The sequence below is a fragment of the Talaromyces atroroseus genome, assembly GCF_001907595.1.
Source record: "Talaromyces atroroseus strain IBT 11181 chromosome Unknown scaffold_7, whole genome shotgun sequence".
Classification (NCBI taxonomy): domain Eukaryota; kingdom Fungi; phylum Ascomycota; class Eurotiomycetes; order Eurotiales; family Trichocomaceae; genus Talaromyces; species Talaromyces atroroseus.
The window spans coordinates 1,415,184-1,435,730 of record NW_017971439.1 but is presented as its reverse complement, the minus strand read 5'-3'; the positions used below and the strand labels follow the sequence as shown (position 1 = coordinate 1,435,730).

At 47.1% G+C, this 20,547-nt stretch overlaps 11 protein-coding genes across 11 annotated transcripts; 3 read left to right on the top strand and 8 right to left on the bottom strand.

The window, feature by feature from the left end:
- Positions 1 to 287: 287 nt before the first annotated feature.
- Positions 288 to 1,550, bottom strand: UA08_05939 (hypothetical protein; the record flags this gene model as incomplete). The annotated part of the gene is made up of 1 exon (XM_020268264.1): positions 288 to 1,550. The coding sequence occupies one exon, from the start codon at positions 1,548 to 1,550 to the stop codon at positions 288 to 290; it is 1,263 nt and encodes a 420-aa protein (XP_020118985.1).
- Positions 1,551 to 3,048: 1,498 nt separating this feature from the next.
- UA08_05938 (hypothetical protein) lies at positions 3,049 to 3,679 on the bottom strand (the record flags this gene model as incomplete). The annotated part of the gene is made up of 2 exons (XM_020268263.1): positions 3,049 to 3,523; positions 3,660 to 3,679. The coding sequence occupies 2 exons, from the start codon at positions 3,677 to 3,679 to the stop codon at positions 3,049 to 3,051; spliced, it is 495 nt and encodes a 164-aa protein (XP_020118984.1).
- A 547-nt stretch (positions 3,680 to 4,226) lies between these two features.
- Positions 4,227 to 5,065, bottom strand: UA08_05937 (hypothetical protein; the record flags this gene model as incomplete). The annotated part of the gene is made up of 4 exons (XM_020268262.1): positions 4,227 to 4,250; positions 4,297 to 4,713; positions 4,789 to 4,952; positions 5,011 to 5,065. The coding sequence occupies 4 exons, from the start codon at positions 5,063 to 5,065 to the stop codon at positions 4,227 to 4,229; spliced, it is 660 nt and encodes a 219-aa protein (XP_020118983.1).
- A 715-nt stretch (positions 5,066 to 5,780) lies between these two features.
- Positions 5,781 to 8,120, bottom strand: UA08_05936 (hypothetical protein; the record flags this gene model as incomplete). Its single annotated transcript, XM_020268260.1, has 7 exons — positions 5,781 to 6,358; positions 6,417 to 6,698; positions 6,752 to 6,871; positions 6,931 to 7,511; positions 7,588 to 7,689; positions 7,770 to 7,983; positions 8,069 to 8,120. The coding sequence occupies 7 exons, from the start codon at positions 8,118 to 8,120 to the stop codon at positions 5,781 to 5,783; spliced, it is 1,929 nt and encodes a 642-aa protein (XP_020119076.1).
- Positions 8,121 to 8,738: 618 nt separating this feature from the next.
- On the top strand, positions 8,739 to 9,019 carry UA08_05935 (hypothetical protein; the record flags this gene model as incomplete). Its single annotated transcript, XM_020268259.1, has 2 exons — positions 8,739 to 8,785; positions 8,848 to 9,019. 2 exons carry the CDS (start codon positions 8,739 to 8,741, stop codon positions 9,017 to 9,019), a joined length of 219 nt encoding a protein of 72 aa, XP_020119077.1.
- A 213-nt stretch (positions 9,020 to 9,232) lies between these two features.
- Positions 9,233 to 10,256, bottom strand: UA08_05934 (hypothetical protein; the record flags this gene model as incomplete). Its single annotated transcript, XM_020268258.1, has 3 exons — positions 9,233 to 9,441; positions 9,510 to 9,624; positions 9,705 to 10,256. The coding sequence occupies 3 exons, from the start codon at positions 10,254 to 10,256 to the stop codon at positions 9,233 to 9,235; spliced, it is 876 nt and encodes a 291-aa protein (XP_020119154.1).
- Positions 10,257 to 10,737: 481 nt separating this feature from the next.
- On the bottom strand, positions 10,738 to 13,272 carry UA08_05933 (hypothetical protein; the record flags this gene model as incomplete). Its single annotated transcript, XM_020268257.1, has 1 exon — positions 10,738 to 13,272. One exon carries the CDS (start codon positions 13,270 to 13,272, stop codon positions 10,738 to 10,740), a length of 2,535 nt encoding a protein of 844 aa, XP_020119221.1.
- A 324-nt stretch (positions 13,273 to 13,596) lies between these two features.
- On the top strand, positions 13,597 to 14,209 carry UA08_05932 (hypothetical protein; the record flags this gene model as incomplete). Its single annotated transcript, XM_020268256.1, has 5 exons — positions 13,597 to 13,628; positions 13,800 to 13,878; positions 13,957 to 14,017; positions 14,077 to 14,108; positions 14,180 to 14,209. The coding sequence occupies 5 exons, from the start codon at positions 13,597 to 13,599 to the stop codon at positions 14,207 to 14,209; spliced, it is 234 nt and encodes a 77-aa protein (XP_020119152.1).
- Positions 14,210 to 14,411: 202 nt separating this feature from the next.
- UA08_05931 (hypothetical protein) lies at positions 14,412 to 15,269 on the bottom strand (the record flags this gene model as incomplete). The annotated part of the gene is made up of 1 exon (XM_020268255.1): positions 14,412 to 15,269. The coding sequence occupies one exon, from the start codon at positions 15,267 to 15,269 to the stop codon at positions 14,412 to 14,414; it is 858 nt and encodes a 285-aa protein (XP_020119153.1).
- A 784-nt stretch (positions 15,270 to 16,053) lies between these two features.
- UA08_05930 (Mitochondrial distribution and morphology protein 34) lies at positions 16,054 to 17,757 on the bottom strand (the record flags this gene model as incomplete). Its single annotated transcript, XM_020268254.1, has 1 exon — positions 16,054 to 17,757. One exon carries the CDS (start codon positions 17,755 to 17,757, stop codon positions 16,054 to 16,056), a length of 1,704 nt encoding a protein of 567 aa, XP_020119150.1.
- Positions 17,758 to 18,656: 899 nt separating this feature from the next.
- UA08_05929 (hypothetical protein) lies at positions 18,657 to 20,069 on the top strand (the record flags this gene model as incomplete). Its single annotated transcript, XM_020268253.1, has 1 exon — positions 18,657 to 20,069. One exon carries the CDS (start codon positions 18,657 to 18,659, stop codon positions 20,067 to 20,069), a length of 1,413 nt encoding a protein of 470 aa, XP_020119151.1.
- Positions 20,070 to 20,547: the final 478 nt, after the last annotated feature.

Sequence of the window (20,547 nt, the reverse complement as noted above, 5' to 3'; positions counted from 1 at the left end):
AGAGATTTGGAAGGTGCTGAGGTGGAGACCGTTTTATATTGGCAAACCTGAGGCACCAACGTGTTAAATCATTCGACCTTGGAATATAACCACGATAGGTTGGTTGGAATGACGGATGGAAGAAAGTGCATTAGGCTCTTCAAACTGCCTTCTGTAGTAGTTAAAAGTCCACCTAAAGGGCGTAGGGTACCTTTCAGTTTGGAATGTATCTATAATAGCCAGAAGGTTAGGTGTGGACGTTAATCTGATTAGCTCAAACTGCCGATACTACGCTCTAAAATACTTCGTTATTCTCTCAAGAATGTCAAAGCTGCAAGGCACAATGCATCCACGCCAGCCTTCATAGTTGGCTGGATCACAGGGGCAAAAAGAGCTGAGTGATTCCCCGGGATTTCTTGCACTAGTGCTTCATTCCCCTGTGCTTTATCCCATACTTCCGGGTCAATGCCCCCAATGAGCCAAAAAGAGCATGGAACGCCCTGCGAAGTACCCAATGTGGAGAAATCCTCGCTAACACTAGTCCTTGGAATATCACCATCAAAGCCCTCGAAATGGTCTGCAAAAGAGGCAGCCAGTTGAGTCGCCGCGTATTTATCATTTGTCGTAGGCGGAAACCGCCTTGTTGGTGTGATAACTGGAGGCTTTGGTGAGCCACTAGCCATGCACTCAGCCTCAACAATGCGTTGGATGGCAGAGATTATTTTCTGACGGGTCTCCAGCTTGATAGTCCTGAAGTCAACGCCAATCTCGGCTCTGTCTGCAATAATGTTCTCTGTCTGACCTGCCTGCAGGCTCCCCACTGTCACGACAGCGAGATCACTCGGGTCAACCTCTCTACTCACTATGTTCTGCAGTCGAAGGACAACGTGCGCAGCAAGAAGCACCGGGTCTACCGTTTGATGTGGCGTTGAACCATGACCACCACGGCCAAACAGAGTGATCTTACAGCTGTCGGCAGCAGCCATGATTGTGCCAGGCCGTGACCCAACACTTCCAGCACGCATTCGCATCACATGCTGACCAAATACATAGTCAGGAATAGGAATCTTTGAATAAAGTCCATCATCGACCATTGCCTGGGCGCCTCCACCCCGTTCTTCATTTGGCTGAAACAGCACAATCAAAGTTCCGCTCCACTCATGCTTAACGTTCGCAAGCAACGCAGCCGCCGCAAGGAGACAAGTCATGTGCATATCGTGTCCACAGGCATGCATGACTGGTTTCTCAATTCCGTCGCTATCACGCATAGTAACTGAGCTCGCGTAGGACAGGCCTGTCAGTTCCTTGACTGGAAGTGCGTCCATGTCGGCCCGCAGAAGGATTGTCTTTCCAGGGCCATTCTTAAGCACGCCAGCGAGACCGTAGCCTCCAATATTGGTGTGGATCTCATAAGCCTTCAGCTGGGACAGATGGGCCGCAACTGTTTCGGAGGTGACTTTTTCTTGCAACGAAAGTTCGGGATGGGCATGGAAATGCTTGTAGAGATCCTCATAAGAGGTTAGATCTAGAGAAGCGGCCTTCAGTAGATTTGATAAGCTTTTTTGCGCCATCCCGTAGAATCTTTGGAGAACTGGGCGATGAAAGGCTTGATTATGGGAAGTCTATGAGTCATGAATGTTAAGATGAATGATTAACTAAGGTGGTCACTCGGCCCGACCCTAGTCCCGGCCGTGCATGATCGTAACTACTCTCTTCAAATGCTTAACCTTCAAAAGTGGTTAAGCTGGATGCTCAAAAGATTGGGAAATGCACTTGCTTGCGTTGGCTATGAGGGTACCGACGTAGGCGAGCTCTGGCTAATCTTGGGAGCGGAGTGATATTCCGTTATTTTCCACTCGGATCAGGTCCGTTGTGAAGTTGCTGTCTTCATTTGGATGCAGGAAAACTGTCCTGGCGTGCCAATACCTCGCTTGCTGGGTCTCAGGTCCTGTACTCTTAGTAGGCTCATGTGGTATGCTCAACGTACAGCACTATCATAGCTCAGGTGTCACTTCCACGTCGGTATTTTAGCCACAGGTACCCTCATGCTCTGGAGTTTGGATCCCTCATAATGGACTGGATTATAAGCGCGCCCCCTATTTATCTTAGACTCCACTCACAAGCTGTACCCGAACTACAAACGAGTCTAATATTGCTATAATGATGAACCTCTAATGATCTTGTTACAATAGATTATTTAAATCTGATACAATTGATTGTAAGAACAGTGCAAGCTTCTACTTTACCTGTCAAGGAACACAAAACTACGTTCATAGGTTTCCAAAGTGTTACAAAACCAGCTTGTAAAGCACTAGCATGAACCGGTGCCCCTTGATGGAAAAGAATAGATCATCTCATATACTATTGCCTAGTAATGAGATCTTTCCAAGCTTCATCTTATAATCAAGCTATCCCACCACGACATATACCGCCTAATCTTCAATTAGCACACTATAAGTTAAAACATGCCAGGAGTCTCAACTCAAATACTTTGAATTTTATGCTGAACTCGCTAAAATATGCCGTATGTTGAGTCGTATACTATATCACAGCATCGCAGTCTGTCGAGCTGAAGTTTAATAACTTGTCTTTTAGATCGCGCCTCTATGAGCATCAGAACAACAAGTCACCATTGAAAAACAAGGAGATGTAACAAGTTTTTATTCTGATACATAGTCGCCTGACATGCGGTAGCCCTTGGAAAATTGTTGGCCCGGTCAGCCGAATGAGGAAACTGTCCCCATATTCTTCTTTCGAGTAATTCTGACTTTCACAAGGCTTTTTTTTTTTTTGAATGAAGCTGTCATTTGTATACCTAATCTATAGCACCTAGGTAGGTAGCGAGCATGCCATACCTATACATAAATTATGTAACCTTGGAACGCATTTTAATTTTGAACAACCGAAAACACCCCGGAAGATGAATACCGCTAAATGCCAACAGCGCCTACTCCTGTAGGCATCAAGGGCCACATGGAAAAAAAAACAATGCTGTTGTAAGAAAAAAATATTCGTGATACCATACCATGCGAATGGAAAGCGGATGTTTAAAGTCAAAGGAAAAAAAGTTCACACCTCTGTTGATGTCCTCGACGTCGTGCTTCTACTCTCATTGTCCAGAAGCAACAATCTCTGACCGAACGGACTCCTTCTCCGAATGAACGGCCCGAAATACATCAACGCAGCCGGGATAGGAATGCATGCCAAACTAACAAATCCAAGGATAGAAGTCGCCCACGAATCCCCTACAGCATTGTAGAGCGGTCTCACACCAAAGGGCAAAAGCGCGCCGGCAATACTTCTTATGGCAACGGAGGCTGCCAGTGCACTGGCGGAGTAGATTTTGTATGCATCTGTGACATATGTCATAAGCGAAGTGAAGACGACCTGGTAACCAAATCCGAACAGCAGGCCTGAGATCATGGGTACGACCCAGTGGATGCTGGCTTTGGATGTCCAGGCTAGCCAAAAGATACTGATGGTGAGACATGGTCCAGACAGGCAGGATAAAGGAAGTCTCTGTAGCTCGGGGCTAGACGTCCAGCTTTTACCGAGTTTTTTGTTTCGTTCGTAGTATGTGTCGTAGTAAAATGTTATGAGACCGGAGGACATGGCACCGATTCCAACTAATCGCATTGGTTACTTTTCCTCCCAGGGCTAAAGAACGAGGTAGAACTTACTTGGGATGAGTGCAAGGCATGTTTGTTTAATGTCAAATCCATAGACTCCTAAATTTGCTGAACGTCAGCTATCTATTTCCGCAATATTATCAATCGGAGTTCGCCTCGCAAACCTTGAAAAATGATCGGATACACATCAAAGTAGATAAACACTAGACTGTATGCAATAGACATATATATAGTGGTAAAAAGAACAATCGGCTCGTAAATGAGCATTGTCATTGGGCGAGTGATGATGTTAGTTGTCATAAAGCTAGCGCTTGACCGCAGCTCTGCGCGTGAAAAATAGCAATTGGAGTTCCATTTCTGTCTCAGTTTCGATGCTTGTCGTTTCAGGAGAACTGGTCCGAATGTTTCTATAAAATAATACAATTAGTCCATGTCAATAATCGCAGTGGAAACACACACAAACATCATACCAGACGTGAAGAGAGCTGCCAACCACGTACAGCCAACCAAAATAAGGTCAATTCGGAAAGTCCATCGCCAGCCATATTGAACCGAGCAGCCAGATATAATCGGCCCTAGGATTGGGCCAAAGCTTGACGCCTGCATTTAAGATTATTTTCAGTCTGCTTTCTTCTCCCTTGCCTAAAAAATGAAGACAAATAATACTACCTAGGTAGGTTGGACATACCGACGTATACGAAAGCATCGCCCTTCCGCGAGTACGCGCATCAAAGAATATATCCGCATACAATCCCCCAATTACTGTCTGAGGTGCCGAACCAGCAAGTCCACAAATAGCCCTGAACACCAACAGAGACGGCCAATTGGGTGCCAGGGCACATGCAAGTGTTCCCAAGACAAACACAGTAAATGATCCCAGAAGAACAGGCCTTCGGCCGATAGTTTCGCTCAGAGCACTGAATATCACAGAGCCTACTACATAACCCATCAAGTATACTGCATTGGGTAACGATGACCACTCGTCTATTCCGGCTTGACCGAATTCACTCATGATCGTTGGTGCTGCGTTACTCGGGAGGGCACTAGATATACCGCAGTTGACAATGATGAGAAAGGCGGCAATGGCGTTGAATAGTTTCTTTTTCTAGGGCGTGTTAGTGGGAAGAGCGTTCGTATATATGTATAGCTATATTATTTTTAGGTTGGTCAAATTGCATACAAGAGTCCAATTTTGTGGATTTGCGGCTGACCCTTCCTGAAATTCGACGATTATCTCACGTTGTGATACATGAATTAACGTGTAGTCCGCATCTACTTGTTGGTCTTTCATTTGATCCATCAGAGATATTGCCCTATCAGATATATTTTGACTCTTTCCCTCTCCTGCGTTGTGCACGGTTTAGTAAGTGTTGTAAACGACGTTGGTGTTAGGACAACGTACTTGAAAGGGAAGTATTGGTGACTTGGGCGCCGAACGATTCCTTTGTGATGGCCATGATAAGAAATAATTTGAACCGAATATGTCGACATAGAAGAAATATATAAGCTTGTATGAATCTTATTGTCCAAATGAAGCTTGCTCCCACAGTCAAATTGTGCGGTACCTAGACGTATATATATACTGGATACAGTGGAAAACTAAGACTCTGCCCTTCCCAATGCCTCAGGCAAAGAATATGAAAACGGAGAAAACTTTTCTACGTATAACAGGCTAGAACAGTCTCATGCATCTATTTTGTCAGTTGAGTGAAAAATCCATCCAACGATTCACTCCCCAACCCTTCGAATTGCCGAATAGAGAAACCGGTCCCGACCCGGAGCCGGGGTTTAGGGCAGCCCACTTTCCGGCGCCGGTCAGGGTCCGACGAGAACTGCTCTATTTCGGAAAGTTGGTGGATCTAGAGCATAGTCTGTTTCTTGTTTTCTCTGGTTTGAGCAGAAAAAAACAATTAGAGAAGGATGACGACGACGATGATGATGCATTGCGGCCCGGTGATGATCGAACGCGTAGATCTAGTCTGGGCTTTACACGACTGCTTGACAGTAGCTATTTGTAACTTTTCGCTTATATATCTATGTAGATTGAAATTCCCAAGAAATTGCCGACAATTTACAGTACATCATATTCTATGAAAGAATAATAGTGTGGTGGCCGTAGTATTCAGATGTCTCTGCGTAGGGATTCATTCATGGTCGGTGTACGGTCCATTACTACGGTATCGTTGGCATCGTCGGGAGGAAATCAAATATATCATTCTGTCCATCTTCAAAAAGACCGAATGAATCTGCTATAGAGTTGGACATGGTCCAATTAGGAGCGTCCATCGTGTCGGGCAGTCTAGCTGCCGACGGCGCCGGTGGTGGTCTGGCCGCGGAAGATAAATCAGCGGGCATCATGTTGAACTCTTTATTCTGCATGCTGCTCTGACCGCTTCGATCGTCAAGTGAAGAGCTAACTCCGATTGGAGGAGGAGGAGGAGGAATGGAAGGGGGGTTCATCACAAGATTCTCGGTAGCCGCTCCTCTACGGTATGAAGGCGGCGATCTTTCTTCGCCTTGTTCTGACGTGTCGTTTATATTGGAGACGTGTACTTCTGAGTTGTCGTTATTCTCTTGGCGTTGACTTGCAATCAAGGCGCGTGCATAATTTACGAAAATCGACACTGTGCGGTGAATGTCCGGATACGGTGGCTGTTTCAGGAAATCACAGATCTTTTCCGCTCGTTCTAGGAGCAAGGACTGGTCTATCAGGCTGGGGCACCATCGCGCAATTCGTAAGGCAAAAGTGGCTAGAAATGAAACAGCATGAGAAAATGATATCCAAGAAACAAACTCTTTCAAACTTACTAACGAAGGCCACCGTTAAAGCGGGATATGTGGGCGCCCATGTCAGTTGATACCGGTAGGACGACTCATTGATCAAAAATGCTAATTGATCCATGATTGTGGTCACAAGTGACCTCCATAGATCCATGACATCTTCATCAATGGTTTCCGGATTCGAGTTCGCGTAAGTGGGTTGTAGCTTTTGGATACGCGCCAGTGAGATGCAGAAAACAAATATCCTGGCATAGTGAAGCATAAGTTTTAGGCTGCTGCGTTGAAAAGCATTGGCATGAAACCCATTTTCTTTGCCGGATTAGCTCGTTTCATACACACAAATTCCTGGGAGGAGATCTTACGGTCGTGAGTCTGGTCCCACGACGTCCACCATTCTTGAAGCATTGCCATGATTGCCGGGAGCTCCCTGGAAATAATATCTGAGATGGAGGATGTATTTTCAATAATCACACGTGCATGGCCTTGACCTAGTTAGTTATGATTGCGTTGACATATAAAAATCTGACATTCATAAACATACCTCGTAGCTGATGCAGCTCGAATATACTCACAGTACGCATATCAGCGGCCAAAGAAAGCGGGTAATCAAGAAACTTTCGTAGTTTTGCAGGATCGAGTTCAGCAATGCGTGATTTGCGGCCAGTACCAGACGCCACGTCTAATTCCAACGTAAAACTGATCAACCAGGTCCTCGTTTGCCATACTAGCTGACGCTCTTCCATAGACGCTGATATAGAGCTCCGGGGTATATTTTCCTGGGACAGTAGTGTGTCTAGCGACTTCTCCAAGCCCGAGTCTAAAGCAGTGCGCAAAATGAGTGCAATTGAAAACCATGTCTTTTCTGAATAAGCTGCCAGCAAAATCATTCCCTGGACAGTTTCCAACTTGGTGGGTCGTTCAAAAAAGCTATCCTCTGCTAGGCGTTGTGCCTCGTCTTGTAGGACTCGCTGCATATGAGTGTTGCTACGCAAATCAAGCACTGCGCGACTGGCAAGATAAATAATCACGGTAAAGCAAAATAAAGAACGAGACCGAATAGAGTCGAAGGTGTCTCGGATGGGATCAAATAGAGGGAGAAAGTTCTTGCTTCCATTGATGAATCTGCGATGAATGAGTAAATACGCATAATTCATGCTGTGCTACCCGAAGGCATCATGTTATAGTAGACTTGGCAAACCTTTCATATATAACACGAGCAAGTTCTTCATTGACAATGCCGCGGGCAATTATGTCACCATTAGGGTCGCCTTTAGTGGGGGTTCTCAAGAAGATCTCAGAGCTATTAATAATGATAAATCAACCGTTTCGATAGAAAATCAGAAAAAGCTCACATTGTTTGAACCTAGCAGGTTAACTGACATGGAATGCACAGCTGACACCGGCGCCATCATCTCATTCGGAGTTAATTGCTGAGATTTCGATCGCTCCTGTTCCTCATTTTGAGTTCCATGAAGATTACTCAACGTAGGCGAATTAGGCAGAGAATCAGCGTCAAAATCAACATCCCCGGATCCGACGATGGAGAAATCCTGGCCCTCTCCTGGCATGTGATGAAGACCACCAGTTCGTTGGTCTATCGATGAACTGGCTATCTGGCTTCTGAAGAAAATACGTAAGTAAAGGGCTCTCTTTTTCCTTAGGCCTGGAAGTGAACATACCTTGGAGACTCATTTTCATCCCTCCGTCTGCGTTTAGTACGCCGCGGACCATTGTCAATGGGATCTAATATGCAATTCCGGCCGGTTGAACGACAGCGAAAGCAAGGGACTTGGTGACGCGCATCGCAGCGCATCTTCTGTCTTCGACACCATCGACATGCTTTGAAAAACCGGAGCGGAAGGTTATCCGGCTGAAAGCTCAAATTTGGGCTTCGCTCGCTCATTTTTACATTGTTTGTTCTCGCTGGAGGCAGTCAATTTGTTGCACGGACCGACGACTCTTTTCTCCGACGGCGAGAATGCCGACCGGTCACGTGTGCGAAATGCGCGCTCTTTTAGGGTTAGGGTTATAATACAAGCTCGCGTTGCTCCAAAAAGTTTCTTATTCCCTAGTAATTGCACTTCAATCTACTGTTCTTTTTTTTTTTTGTCAATATGGTCTGGTGATTCCTATAGCAGAAGGCAAGAAGATCAAATAAACGCGCAGCATAAAAAAGCAGACTGTAACTAATCGGCATGCTGGTTCCGAGCACAACACCGAGAAATCGCCGTGTCGATCAGAGGCACGTCATATCAACCGTACCTGAACCCTAAAATTAAATATTTATATAGATAAGATATAATTTCGCCTCCTTTCTTCAACACTCAAGACATCAACTCGCATGCATACATGATTTGTGTCCGTCGTGTGATAGTGAAGACATCACAGAGCACGCGGTATGCACCTACCACACTCTGTCCCAATCAAATCAATAAGCTTACAGGAAAAGGACATACAGATCAGAAACAAGGCCAAATGCAAACAGACCCAACACGCACAACAGCAATGTCCAAGACCTCGACATTATCCAACACAAATGGGCATTCGCAGTCATTCCTAAGCCGCATGAGGCACCGCCTCGGACACAAGTGGAACACGGAATGGGCGCCGCTGATGAAAGCGAAGAGTAGCCTGGATTCAGAGTATAACTTTCCGCATGGGAGATATGCCGGGCAGGCATCGTCGTCGTCACCATCGTCGTGATGGCCAGGACGGGAATAAAGACAGAAATGCAAATTTATTCTTGTCTATAAATGTCGTTATCTATATATAAACCCGGGCCAAAACAAAACAATGCATCATGTTATATACATCCAAAGAATAGAAATCTCGTCACAATTCCTCTACAGCTGAGCCCCGAAAACCTTGACGCGCTCCTCGGTGGGCTTGAATTGCTTCTCGTTAGCAGGTGCCTCAATAGAACCAAACACAAGTTGGGCCTTCAACTCCCAGTCGCTGGGGACATCGAAAGCCTTTGCGACTGCAGCGTCGATGAGAGGGTTGTAGTGCTGAAGGTTGGCACCAAAGCCAAGGCTCTCGAGACCGGCCCAGACTACTTATGTGTTAGTGAAGGAGGTATAGAGATAGGCCCCCGGGGGGGCGGGTTGTATGTAAACTTACGGAACCACTGGTGCATGGCGTTGCTGTGCTCAGCCCATTGGGGGAATTTGTCTCCAAAGGCAGGGAACTTCTCGGCATAAGGCTTGACGTGGGCGGGGTCTTCGAAGAATAGGATCTACAGCGGGGTTAGTCAATCAAGGTCCCCAATTTCAGAAATCATGTGTATATAACATATTGTATAGAGTATAAACTTACAGTACCGTATGCAGCCTTGAACAGATCAAGCTTAGGCTTGGTCTGGCTATCAAAAGTCTCCTGGGGCACAGCACCGGAGGCAACGAGGGACTTGAGGGAGTCGACAGCAATGTCCCACACTTTCTCGTGGTCTCCGTGCAGAGCAACCACCACACGTGTAGACTGTGTGTTGAAGGAGCTGGGGATGTGCAAGATGGCCTGGTTAACAAGCTCGACGATCTCGGAGTCGGGGACAGGCGACTTGCGTCCCAGCACGTAGTAGCTGCGACGGGCCTTGGCCACTTCAATTAGGGTCTGGGTGGAGGGAGCCATTGTATTGTTGGTGGTAGTGTGTAAGAAAGAGGTGAAGGACGAAGAAGAGAATGCTCTTGCTTTTGTTGCTGTTGAGGAAGAAATGCGAATGCGCCTGGATGTAGACGTAGACAGAGGGGTGCGGAGGGGGATAGATATAGGAGAACGAGTCGCAAGCCTGGTCCCACCACCGACAGAGCGTCCCAGAATCGAATTGTGGATAGAAGGTAATCGAACAAGAGAAACAGTGGAGCTCGACATGTTGGATAGCTGGTTTTAAGGTGGCACGGAGAGGCTAAAGCTGCATGTATCAGAGAATTTGAGAGACTGGCTGACAAACTGAGAGGGGCAGCAAGACTGCTATTTAAACCAGGGGGCCAATGAACGCGATATCAACGGACTGTCGTGAGCGCAGATGGAGCATGTTGCAAATAATTCGCAATGTTCCGTAAAGCCGTTATGCCCGATTCGGCAAAACAAGGCCCTGACTAATGATTATGTAGGCGAGAACGCGGAAATCGCCCGAGCTCAGAGCGCGGAATGGGACGAGATTTTTAAGCAACACGTTTTCCGCTAGCCGGACCGGGTTAGCGGTCTGAGCACGTGGGTGCCCGCCGGATATACGCTATATCCGTTGTTGTACCGTTGTACAACCCACCGAGGATAGATTCGTAAGGGATTTGTGGCATTTATAATATACACTATCTAACTATACAATAATATATGACAAATAATATATCCGTCAGCGAGGCCATTGCTGCTGCCATTCCTCTTGCTGCTGCATTCTTCGAGCCGCCATGCTCGAAAGCGGTCGATCAATCAGCTTGTGCAGATCCAGTCTTTCCTCTTCGGTGAACAGCCCTGGGTAAATTTTGAGCATGTCATTGAGAACATGGGACAGCTTGAAAGGATTCTTCTGGCGCAGGGACCGGTTCCATTTGCGCGCGGATTCGAGCTCTCCGTACAGCACTTGTAACCTCTCCCGACACGCTTGCCGTACAAAGCTAGGGTATATGGTGACTCCCATCGCTTCTAGCTCGCGCAGCAGAACGAGTCCTCGAAGCCAACGGATCACCGTACCATCGTGCCTTTGGTTGTTGTTTTTGTTGTCGCTGATAGGCATCTCGTGTTGTTCTTCTGCCCATAGTGACAATTTGAACCCCCAAGTAACCAAGGCCATCTGTAATCGAGGATTGAAGATATGCCGTAGCTCAGCCCGATTTTTAGCCAGTAGAGTCTCGGGATCAACACCAGTTGATCTTGACAGGCTGTGCAGCAAGGGAGAGTCGTTCTGCGCCACATAGTTTTGTGCAAGCCACAGACACAGCCCGCGGAGCCGCTCCCATTGGTCGTGCCTGTGCTTCCCTAAACGTTGGAGTAGTTCGACCCAGTATTGAGGACTGATGTCACTTTGAAATCTAAAGGCTAGCTTTAGAATGCGCAGAGCATAGTCCACTTCGTTTCGGTCGGGACCTTGGGGATACGGCGGATCTCGGCCAGGCAGTCTCGGCGTGAGGACACTGTTGATCATGTGATTGATACTCTGCTCCGAGAGCACTTTGCCGTCGAGATACATTCTATCCACAATATCTGATGCTGTCGACCATTTCCTTGCTGCTAACGATACTCGAAACTGTATGTTATCCAAGTCATCCTTTGCCACTTCACTCAAAATAGCTTTCGTCAGGTTGTAGAGCCTCCAGTCTCGAGCCATCAGATAGGAGCATAGGAAATTCTCTTGTACAACCGCATCTTCTAGAACATCTGGATGCTGATCGCTGTGAAGAAGATCTTCTAGCACAATATCCTTGTGTTCCACTGCCAGTCTCTCAACTAGTCTTGTGAACGCACAATCACGGATAGTTATATCTGCCTTGCGGAGTGCTTGCATTTTTTCCAGTATGTCCTTCGGTCCATCGGCTCGCAGCGCAATTTCTCTCAAAGACAGCGGTCCAATGGCCTGAACACCGAACATCTGCAGGCCATTTGTAATCATGTCTACTGTCAGCGCCTTCGTAGCGAATAGACGCGCGCCAAATTCATCTTTGAAGGTCCTTTCTCTCATCCAGTCATCATCATCGTCCTCCCCATTCTTTGGTGGTGGGCTGTCCTTGGTTGCCTCTGGTTTATCTCGAGTACCAGTAGAACTTTCGCTTTCACCATGTGTAGCCAAAGTAGCATGCAGAGAAATGAGGCTTGGTTTGACTTTCCGAATCCTTTCCCTCACTTTTCTTGAAAAGGTGTGGCTGTCTATCTCTGCGAACTCTAGAAGCTGTCCCACAGCATCCACATCACATGGCATGTCCCCTCTTTTTACCAAAAATTCATGCATATACATGGCGTCCAAGGAATGTCCTCGTCGAAGTAAGAAAGGAATGATAGTCTCGTAAATTTGATGACCCTCGGTTGCAAGGCATATCTCCCCAAACGCTCTCAAGCCCGGCCGGAATCCAAGCATCACCGCTTCGCGCGAGAATAAAGACCAGTCCGGCGGTTTCTGAGGAACACATGAGACAGCCTGGTCTATGATAAGAGCAATATCATTCGGTTCTCCTAAATGTAAGGGTTGTAATTTTCGATGCCAATAAACAGCTTGCTCTGGTAGGCCCATGGCGAAAAATCCACCAACCACAGCTTCATAGAACCCCGTCCAGCGGGTTTCTGTTGTTGACCAAATATGCTCGGCGTATTCCGCTATTCCGCACAGAAGTTGTTCGTCTTCCAAACCTGCGTCTACAAAAGTCTCCCAGAAATAATCTGCCAGTTTCCCATCCATCGGCAGCTGGATATGGCCTCTTCTGCTCGCGAGACCCTTCCATATTTCAGCTACACCTTGTTTCCCATAGCGGCGCTTTCTATATTGCAGCAATTCCTTCCATAGCTTGAAATCATGTTTCTTTTGCGGGTCATCCACAAGACGTTTTCTATCATTGATCTCGTCTCTGTCGAGAGCGGATTCGTATTCGAGTCGATCCACATCCAGCGACAGTGGCAGATCACCTTTTTGCGTGCCTTGAACATTAATTCGCCCATCTACTATTTCATCGTTCCCTGTGGGAGTAATTTCGTGAACCTGTAGTTTCTGCGGCGAATCTGTCTGAACGATTATGGGAATGTTGTGGTGTAGGAGAAGCGGCTGTGCATGTGCTCGTCGTGTCTGACAGATGAGGCATTTTCCGGACGTCGGGAGTCGCTCGATACCTGATGTCGAAACCAATTCAGCAAGAAGGGAAATAGCTGACGGCCTCTTCAAAAGCCGCAGCAGAGCTGGGCGCATTAGAGACAGAAGGTGCCCGAAACAAATTGATTGCAAGGGCTAATTCTCATCCTCCAGCTGATGCAGAGCATTTCGTATTCCGAACCCTGATTGTTGGCAATCCCTCAATTTGCGTGCAGACAGCGTGGTAATCTGGAGTTCTTGTAAATATCAAGGCCATTATTTGCACTGTTTGCAACTACCTGGTCACGTGGCCGCACCAGGAATAATCCGGCGAAGCTTGGCGGGCCGAGTGATTGCCGGCGAAGTCGAACCTCATCAGACAACAAGCAGTGTTGACATCTCCCCTCCACAACCTCACTTTCTCGCCAGAAACTCGCAAACATGGTTTCCCGCACCATTCCCCGCCTTGCCGGGTGAGTTAACAATGCCATTGACTGCGCAGCTACCTCCCACAATGAATTGCGATTGATCGGTGGTTTCTGGGTCAATATGACGTGCAATCACCAGATCGAACGAATTTGCTTCGACAGACATCACCCCAAGGGACTATGACAAGGCTAATTATTTTACTTTCTACATTATAGTCTCGTTGCCCGTGAGAACCGTGTCCCTTACTACCAGCGCCTCTTCCAGTCGCACGATGGCAAGCGTCAATGGTGGAAGGTAACTCCTAATGGCCCATCGAAATCGCTCACGCAAGCCTTCTTTCGCCTTTGATCTGACATTTCTTCTTTTAACTAGACTCGCCGCTCCGGTGCTATCCTCTACCCCTACTACATCTCTCTCTATGGCTCCGCCTTGAGTACGTGACATCCAATTGCTGAAAATTCGAGGGCTCGTCTTGCTGACCATTATGTCTAGTCACTACCTACGCCATGATCCGTATGGTTTTTGTAAGACTTCCACAGCGTGCATTATGTTGAAGCAGCTACTGTCGATCTTATGATGCTAATTCTTCAAACAGGGCAAAAAGACTTTCTTCGGCAAGGACTAAATACATCTTCGATGGCTTTCTTTTTCTCCCTTTTACTTGGATATTCTGGAACATAAAGGGGATGTACTTTTATTGACACCGAGGACAATAATAAGAATTGAAGACCGTGATTATCGAAGTTGTATATAAAATAGATTGAGATTTCCGGAACACCCGACAGTTTTCCTTTGTACTTTGATTCAATATCTACTATGCATCTCTCTCACTTCCGACATATCATCTCCCCATGCGTTATCGTAAACCAACCATCCTTATCCTCCGCCCAGTCCTTAAACGCAGCTGCAATTCTCTCCAGCTCCTCTCTCGTACAATACCCACCTCTATCAACCGCCTTCTCAACGTAGTCCGGATCCAACACTCTCTCAGCCCATATACCTCCCCACCATCGTCTCTCTTCAGGTTTACTAAAACACCACGTCCCAGCCGAACAAGTAATCATCGATCTCTCAAACCCGGCCTTTTGCGCCCATACATGAATGAAGGATCCCGGATCCGGGTTCCCGCCTAATAGGTTTCTGCCTACCTGCAGATAAACATCGTTGTACCACATATCCAATTCCGGAAGTTTAGGATACCACGTCATCGACGCTGATTCCCGGGATGCGATGATCCCCTGGCCATCGGGTTTGACGACCCTTCTCATCTCCTCAAGCGCCTTAATCGGGTCGGGGACATGCTGCAGGACTTGGTGCGCATGCACCACGTCAAAAGTGTTATCGGCGAAGAGATGTTTCATGTCTAGCACGTCACCTTGCACGAATTGAACGTTAATCTCATTATTATTGTCTCCTTTCTTTGCTGCTGCTGCTGCATCAAGATTCTTTTGCGCATGAAGCAAGGGCTTGCTGCTATACTCGAGCCCGATTACGCTTCCCTGCGGCACGTAGTTGGTGGCTAGGTCGATGGTGATGGATCCCGGACCACAGCCAACATCGAGGATTTTCATGTTGGGTTTGAGATGGGGGATGAGGTATGCGGCGGAATTGGCGATGGTGCGCCATTCGTGAGTGCGGATGGTTGCTGCGTCATGGGTTGACGCGTAGACGCTCGAGGATGTCATGTTGGATATACACTTTTTTCGTTCTGTTATTGACAGGCCAGTTGAATATCTGAAGTAGTTCTATCGAGGTTGAGCTCGAATAGGTAATACTAGAGATAGTCGGAGAGGCTAGAGCATGATATCACTCAAGATAGCTAGCCCCGCAGGCCTCTGACGCCGGCAGGACTATATTTCGTATTAACCTGAGAAGCGTGGTTTATTGAATACCAAATTAATTCATTGATTGCTCCCATTCTAGTCAAGAAAAATTGATATGCACCTTTCCAACATTTCGCTTGATGCGCGGAATATCAGGGGAAAATAGGAAATATATACAAAACAAATGCCTAAGAGTAGGCAAGTAAGAAGTGACAATGAAAAAGACACCAGATATCTCAAGAGGAGTTCTCGCTGATTAAATAAAAAATCTAAAGGAAAAGCAATAGAGGACGAACGAAAATAAATTCTCCCAGTCAGAAAGAAACGGAAAACAGAACTCTCAAGACCGCCAATGGTATCATTAAAAGAAGACGAAGGGGAAACCAGTGCAAGAATAGTAATACAGCCAAAAGACAGAGAAACACCAAAGTCGAAGTGCAATGCAGATTATAAACAATGTAAGGATAATGCCGCTTTCCCCAAATTGAAAAAGAAGAAGAATGAAATGGAAAAACAAAAAGCTTTTACGTTGTCGTAACGGTCGTGAATCTGCAACCCGGCGAATGCTGACTAGGAGGATCTCAGGTACTATGCAGAGTGAAGGCGAAGAAAAAGTAAAGGAAGAAAGGAAAGTTCAAGAGATAATTCAATGGCCATAAGCTGGAGGAGGCATTTCTTGTCGGCCATGATCATCCCAGAATTCTGGGAACGGTCTTGATCCGGAAGAATCATTTTTCTGTTCTTGCATTCTGTGAGCCAGTTCGGCTGCCATCTTGGTAACCCAGGCTTGCTCCCTGGTATGATTATTATGATTGTTATTATCACTATTGTGCGCCATTGGTGCATATTGGATTGCGGTGTTCGGAAGATATCTCTTTTCTCCATCATGGTTCGGTAAACGAACTGTATTGCGAGGTGTTGCATCTGGATCTGGCCATGTGTCGCCAAAGATCTGAGCAGAGTTGCGACTAGACGATGGATGCGCGGACTCCGAAGCCGACACAGGTTTAGAACGACGGGTTAGAGTTCGTTCACCTTGGCTAGGGTTTTGGCGTTCATGAATGGTAGGCAAGTGCATATCATTTTGAGGGGAAAGTGGTGGTGTTACTGGATCGTCATTCTTTTCCTCAGAGAATTGCGCCGGCGAAGAAAATATAGTAGGGGCGCTAGTCGTGGTTTCAGAGTAAATACTATCTCCGCTAACACTTTCCATGTCGTCTGTGGTTTTCGGTCGACGCAAATCCACGACTCGCTTCTTACGTTTTTTGGCATGAGATCGGGAATGTCGGCCTGACCTCAGGTGTAGGCCGTGGCTGCCAAGGTTGCTTGATCCACCGCTCTGCATCGAAACAGTGCTAGCATTGTCGGTAAAGGAGTGCAATGACCCGATATGGGACTGTGTTCGAGAGAGTGCCGGACTGGTTGGCGAAGTGAGGGTGTTGCTTTCTCCAAACTCTGCTGATGCTGTCCATGCCCTGTATACAACATCTTGAATAGATGGCGTGAACAAGGACAAAGTGCGTTGGGAGTTCGTCAATGTAGCCAATCGTAAAAGGTTCTTCTGCGAAAACAAGGAATGGATCTCGACTCCGGAGTCTAATGATAATGAAGCAACCTCTGATGGATTGAGTGCGTTTCCCGAAGCGTCAACCGGATCCTGCGGGGGACTGGCTAGAGGATCTTGACCGGGACCCGATTCCGCGGACTGCTCCAAAGTATTGATGGGAACTTGATCTCTGTCACGATATTCCGGAACCCAGAGTCGTAACGATAGTCGATGGATGATGGCCGGCAGCTCATCCATGAAGAGAGCTCGTAGTTGTCCCTCAATCGCCTTCTGCAAGTAGTCGCGAACAAATGAAATTGAATCAAAAGTGGACGACACTTTCAACGATTCGAGAGGATCATTTCTGAAGACCACTGTTATGCCCTTTTGCTTGGAAAAAACAAGCACGACAAACCCTGATAATCGAAATTCCGAGAGTGTAATCTGCAGCGGTATGGTCAAGCCAGCGGCAGCGGCCAACGGTTTGGGGGACGCAAAAGAAGGCCGCGTAACCAGAAAGGTGTTAAGCGGGTTGGCCTGCACCCTCGTCTTCAAGGTAAGGAAAGCATCTCCCGTATACGACATTTTGAAGATCCCGCGAAAGCGGTCCTCCGCGAGGTCGCCAATTTCGAGGATTTCCAAATCCGGCGGTATCGAGCCCAAGTTCAACTCGGTGACCTTGATGTCGTCAACGATAATAGGCGGTTTTGGCGATTTGTTCAATGCGGCCGTCAATAGATCCTGCGCGCGGGTGTAGAAGCCGGCGTCGGCCATTAACGGCGACCAGTTGAAGTTGAACGCCATCGCGACATGCAGATAGACGAGACGCCGACAAGGCTCAAGGCTAACGGAACGACGGCATGCAACGCGATTTTATGCGATGAAAACCCTTGGTTCTTTTTCTGATGTTGCCGGAATGGTGGCGAGGATTGAGCGATCGATAGTCGAAGGCCTCGCTCGGCTTGGACGGGGGGGGGCTGAATTGCCGGGGCGCGTTTCCTATCTTTCCCGTGATTGCGCAGTCACTCGATGTCACGCGATGTCATCACACGCACGACCACGCACAATCGAGGCTACGGCAGAAAAGATGCACTCGATTGAGAGATATGGGTAGATAGTCCAGCGGACGGGATCCTTCGAAGAAAGGGGCTGGCGTTGAATGAATGAAACACAGAGAGAGAATAGTAGTATTATTCAGGAGGGAAAAAAAAAAAAAAGCTTTGCACATCCCGGTCCGCGCCCCTTTACGTCAGCGTCACGGGAGTTGGATTTTGATTTCGCCTCAGGCTGCGCTTCATTGGCTGTATGCATTATGAGCTGACTGACATGCATCTACTTTTACTGGTTATTATTTGATAGGTCACAGAGCATTATTATTAACAATAACAGAATCCACAGTGAAGTTTGAACAGTAAACTATGTACAATTAGTGCGCTAGTCAGTTACGGGTTAGTGTGTGCTTATATAAGTATAAGTATCAAGACCGGAACGGAATGACAGAGCTATCCCGATGTGGAATAGCCCAGGCGCAGCCGCGGTAACAATACGCTAGGCCCAAGAGGGAAATATGTCAATAACAGCTCGACCCAGCGACTTACTTCACTTTAACCATCCATTGTCCTCTGTCAAGTATATAACAATATCGCCCAGCGACAATTTAGAAAAATACACTCGAAAATCACTAGAAAATCAGACACTGCAACATGCGAACGGTGCAGCAAAGAAAAGTCTACGGCAAGCGCAGAATAAACGCCCCCAGAGCAGTGCTTGAAAACGGAAGCCCGGTTAAATCCTCAGCAGACTTACCCCTTGACCTCCAACCCACAAAACAGACCATTCCGGAAGATGTTATGAGAGATATTGATATTCAGGTTGCAAATATTACAATTGAAGATGTGACTTCAACGACCGAACAGAAGCCCAAGGACGATACACCGTTGCCGGGGAAATCTCCCGCTCAGAGAAAGTGGCAATGCCGGACATCTATCAGAACACCAACAAGCTTGAGAAAGACGCCACTGATATCTACACCATTAATACGTGACCAATCTGTGCAGCCGTCAGCGAGCCCGAGCATAACCTCTTCGAGTCAAAAGCCCCAAAGGAGACTTTCTTTCACCCCACGACAACCACGAGCCAAACCTACACGATCGGAACGACTAACAACCAGGCTTTCCTCGGGCTGTGTGGAAGACGAAAAAGTCAACGCATACGTTCGCCAACTCCTAGACGAAGCTTCATCCCAACTAGCTGCGCGGGGAGTACAGAAATTCAGTTCATGGGCATGTCGGTCCGAAAGCGCATTTAATCCAGTGAAGATCGCGGAGGGCTCTTATGGAGAAGTATACAAACTCCTCTTGAGGGAAGATATATGCAAGCGAAACATGTCGAAATCAAGACTAGCAAAACTGCGCGCATATGGCGAAGGCGTTTTTAAAGTTGTGCCACTGCGCGCACATAAAGGACCGGGATCAAAGAAATTCACGACTATCGATGAGATTGCGGCTGAGGTTCAATTGCTCAAGCTGCTCGATCCAATACCTGGGTTTGCTCGGTTCAGAGAAGTGCATGTGGTTCAAGGCCGGTTCCCGCCTTCGTTTCAAAATGCGTGGGATATCTACAAGGCCACAAAAGATGATTGTATGAATCCAAACCCGGCAAATAAAAGGGCGTACAGCGACAACCAACTATGGGCTATATTGGAGATGGACGATGCCGGTGTCGAGTTGGAGAAGTTCTCTTGGTCTTCGGTTTTCCAAGTATACGATATTTTCTGGGGGGTAGCAATGGGGTTGGCTAGGGCAGAAGAATTTGCGTTGTTTGAACACCGAGATCTTCATTTGGGCAATATCTGTCTTCGGTCTACGAGGGCTGACGGCGATATGCAAGCTCTGGCTACCCTTGACACGCAGCAACTAGACAACTCCAGTGGCTTTGGGATTAGCTCATTGGAGACCACAATCATCGACTACTCGCTGTCACGCGCTGAACTGCAATTAACAGATGATCCGGAGGAGACAGTTGGCATTGCTTCTTCGGATCTGGACAGCAAACAACTCTTTGATGCCGTTGGACGCGACGAGGACGAGATCCTCCTGCGAAATACGTATAGATAGTATGCCACATAAAGCACCTCTCTTCTTTAAACCAAAGCTAATGAATTTGACATAGTATGCGAGGACAACTATATACAGGAAACCCACTTACCGAAGACAAAGAACCGAATATAGCAGGTATATGGGCAGAATACGCCCCACGGACGAATTTGATATGGCTTCTATTCATCCTCAAAAACCTAATGAAACACATGAAGCACAAGGACTACAGTCTCGACCCCAGCAACAACACATCACAAAAGGAATCTAGACGGCCGCTCCAACCACGTCCTGAAAAGACAAATAAACTTGTTAGCCCTAGTCTGACTGCCGAATCTTCTCCTTTGAAACACCAAAAGAAGAAGAACAATATTTGTATGGACGTGACGCTCATGATGCTCCAAGCCAAACTTAGTGACAGGTTGAATCAAATCCTTGCGATTCTCGACTTAGAGCATGGGAGAGATGATATGTGTTGCGCCGCGGACTTGGTGGCGTA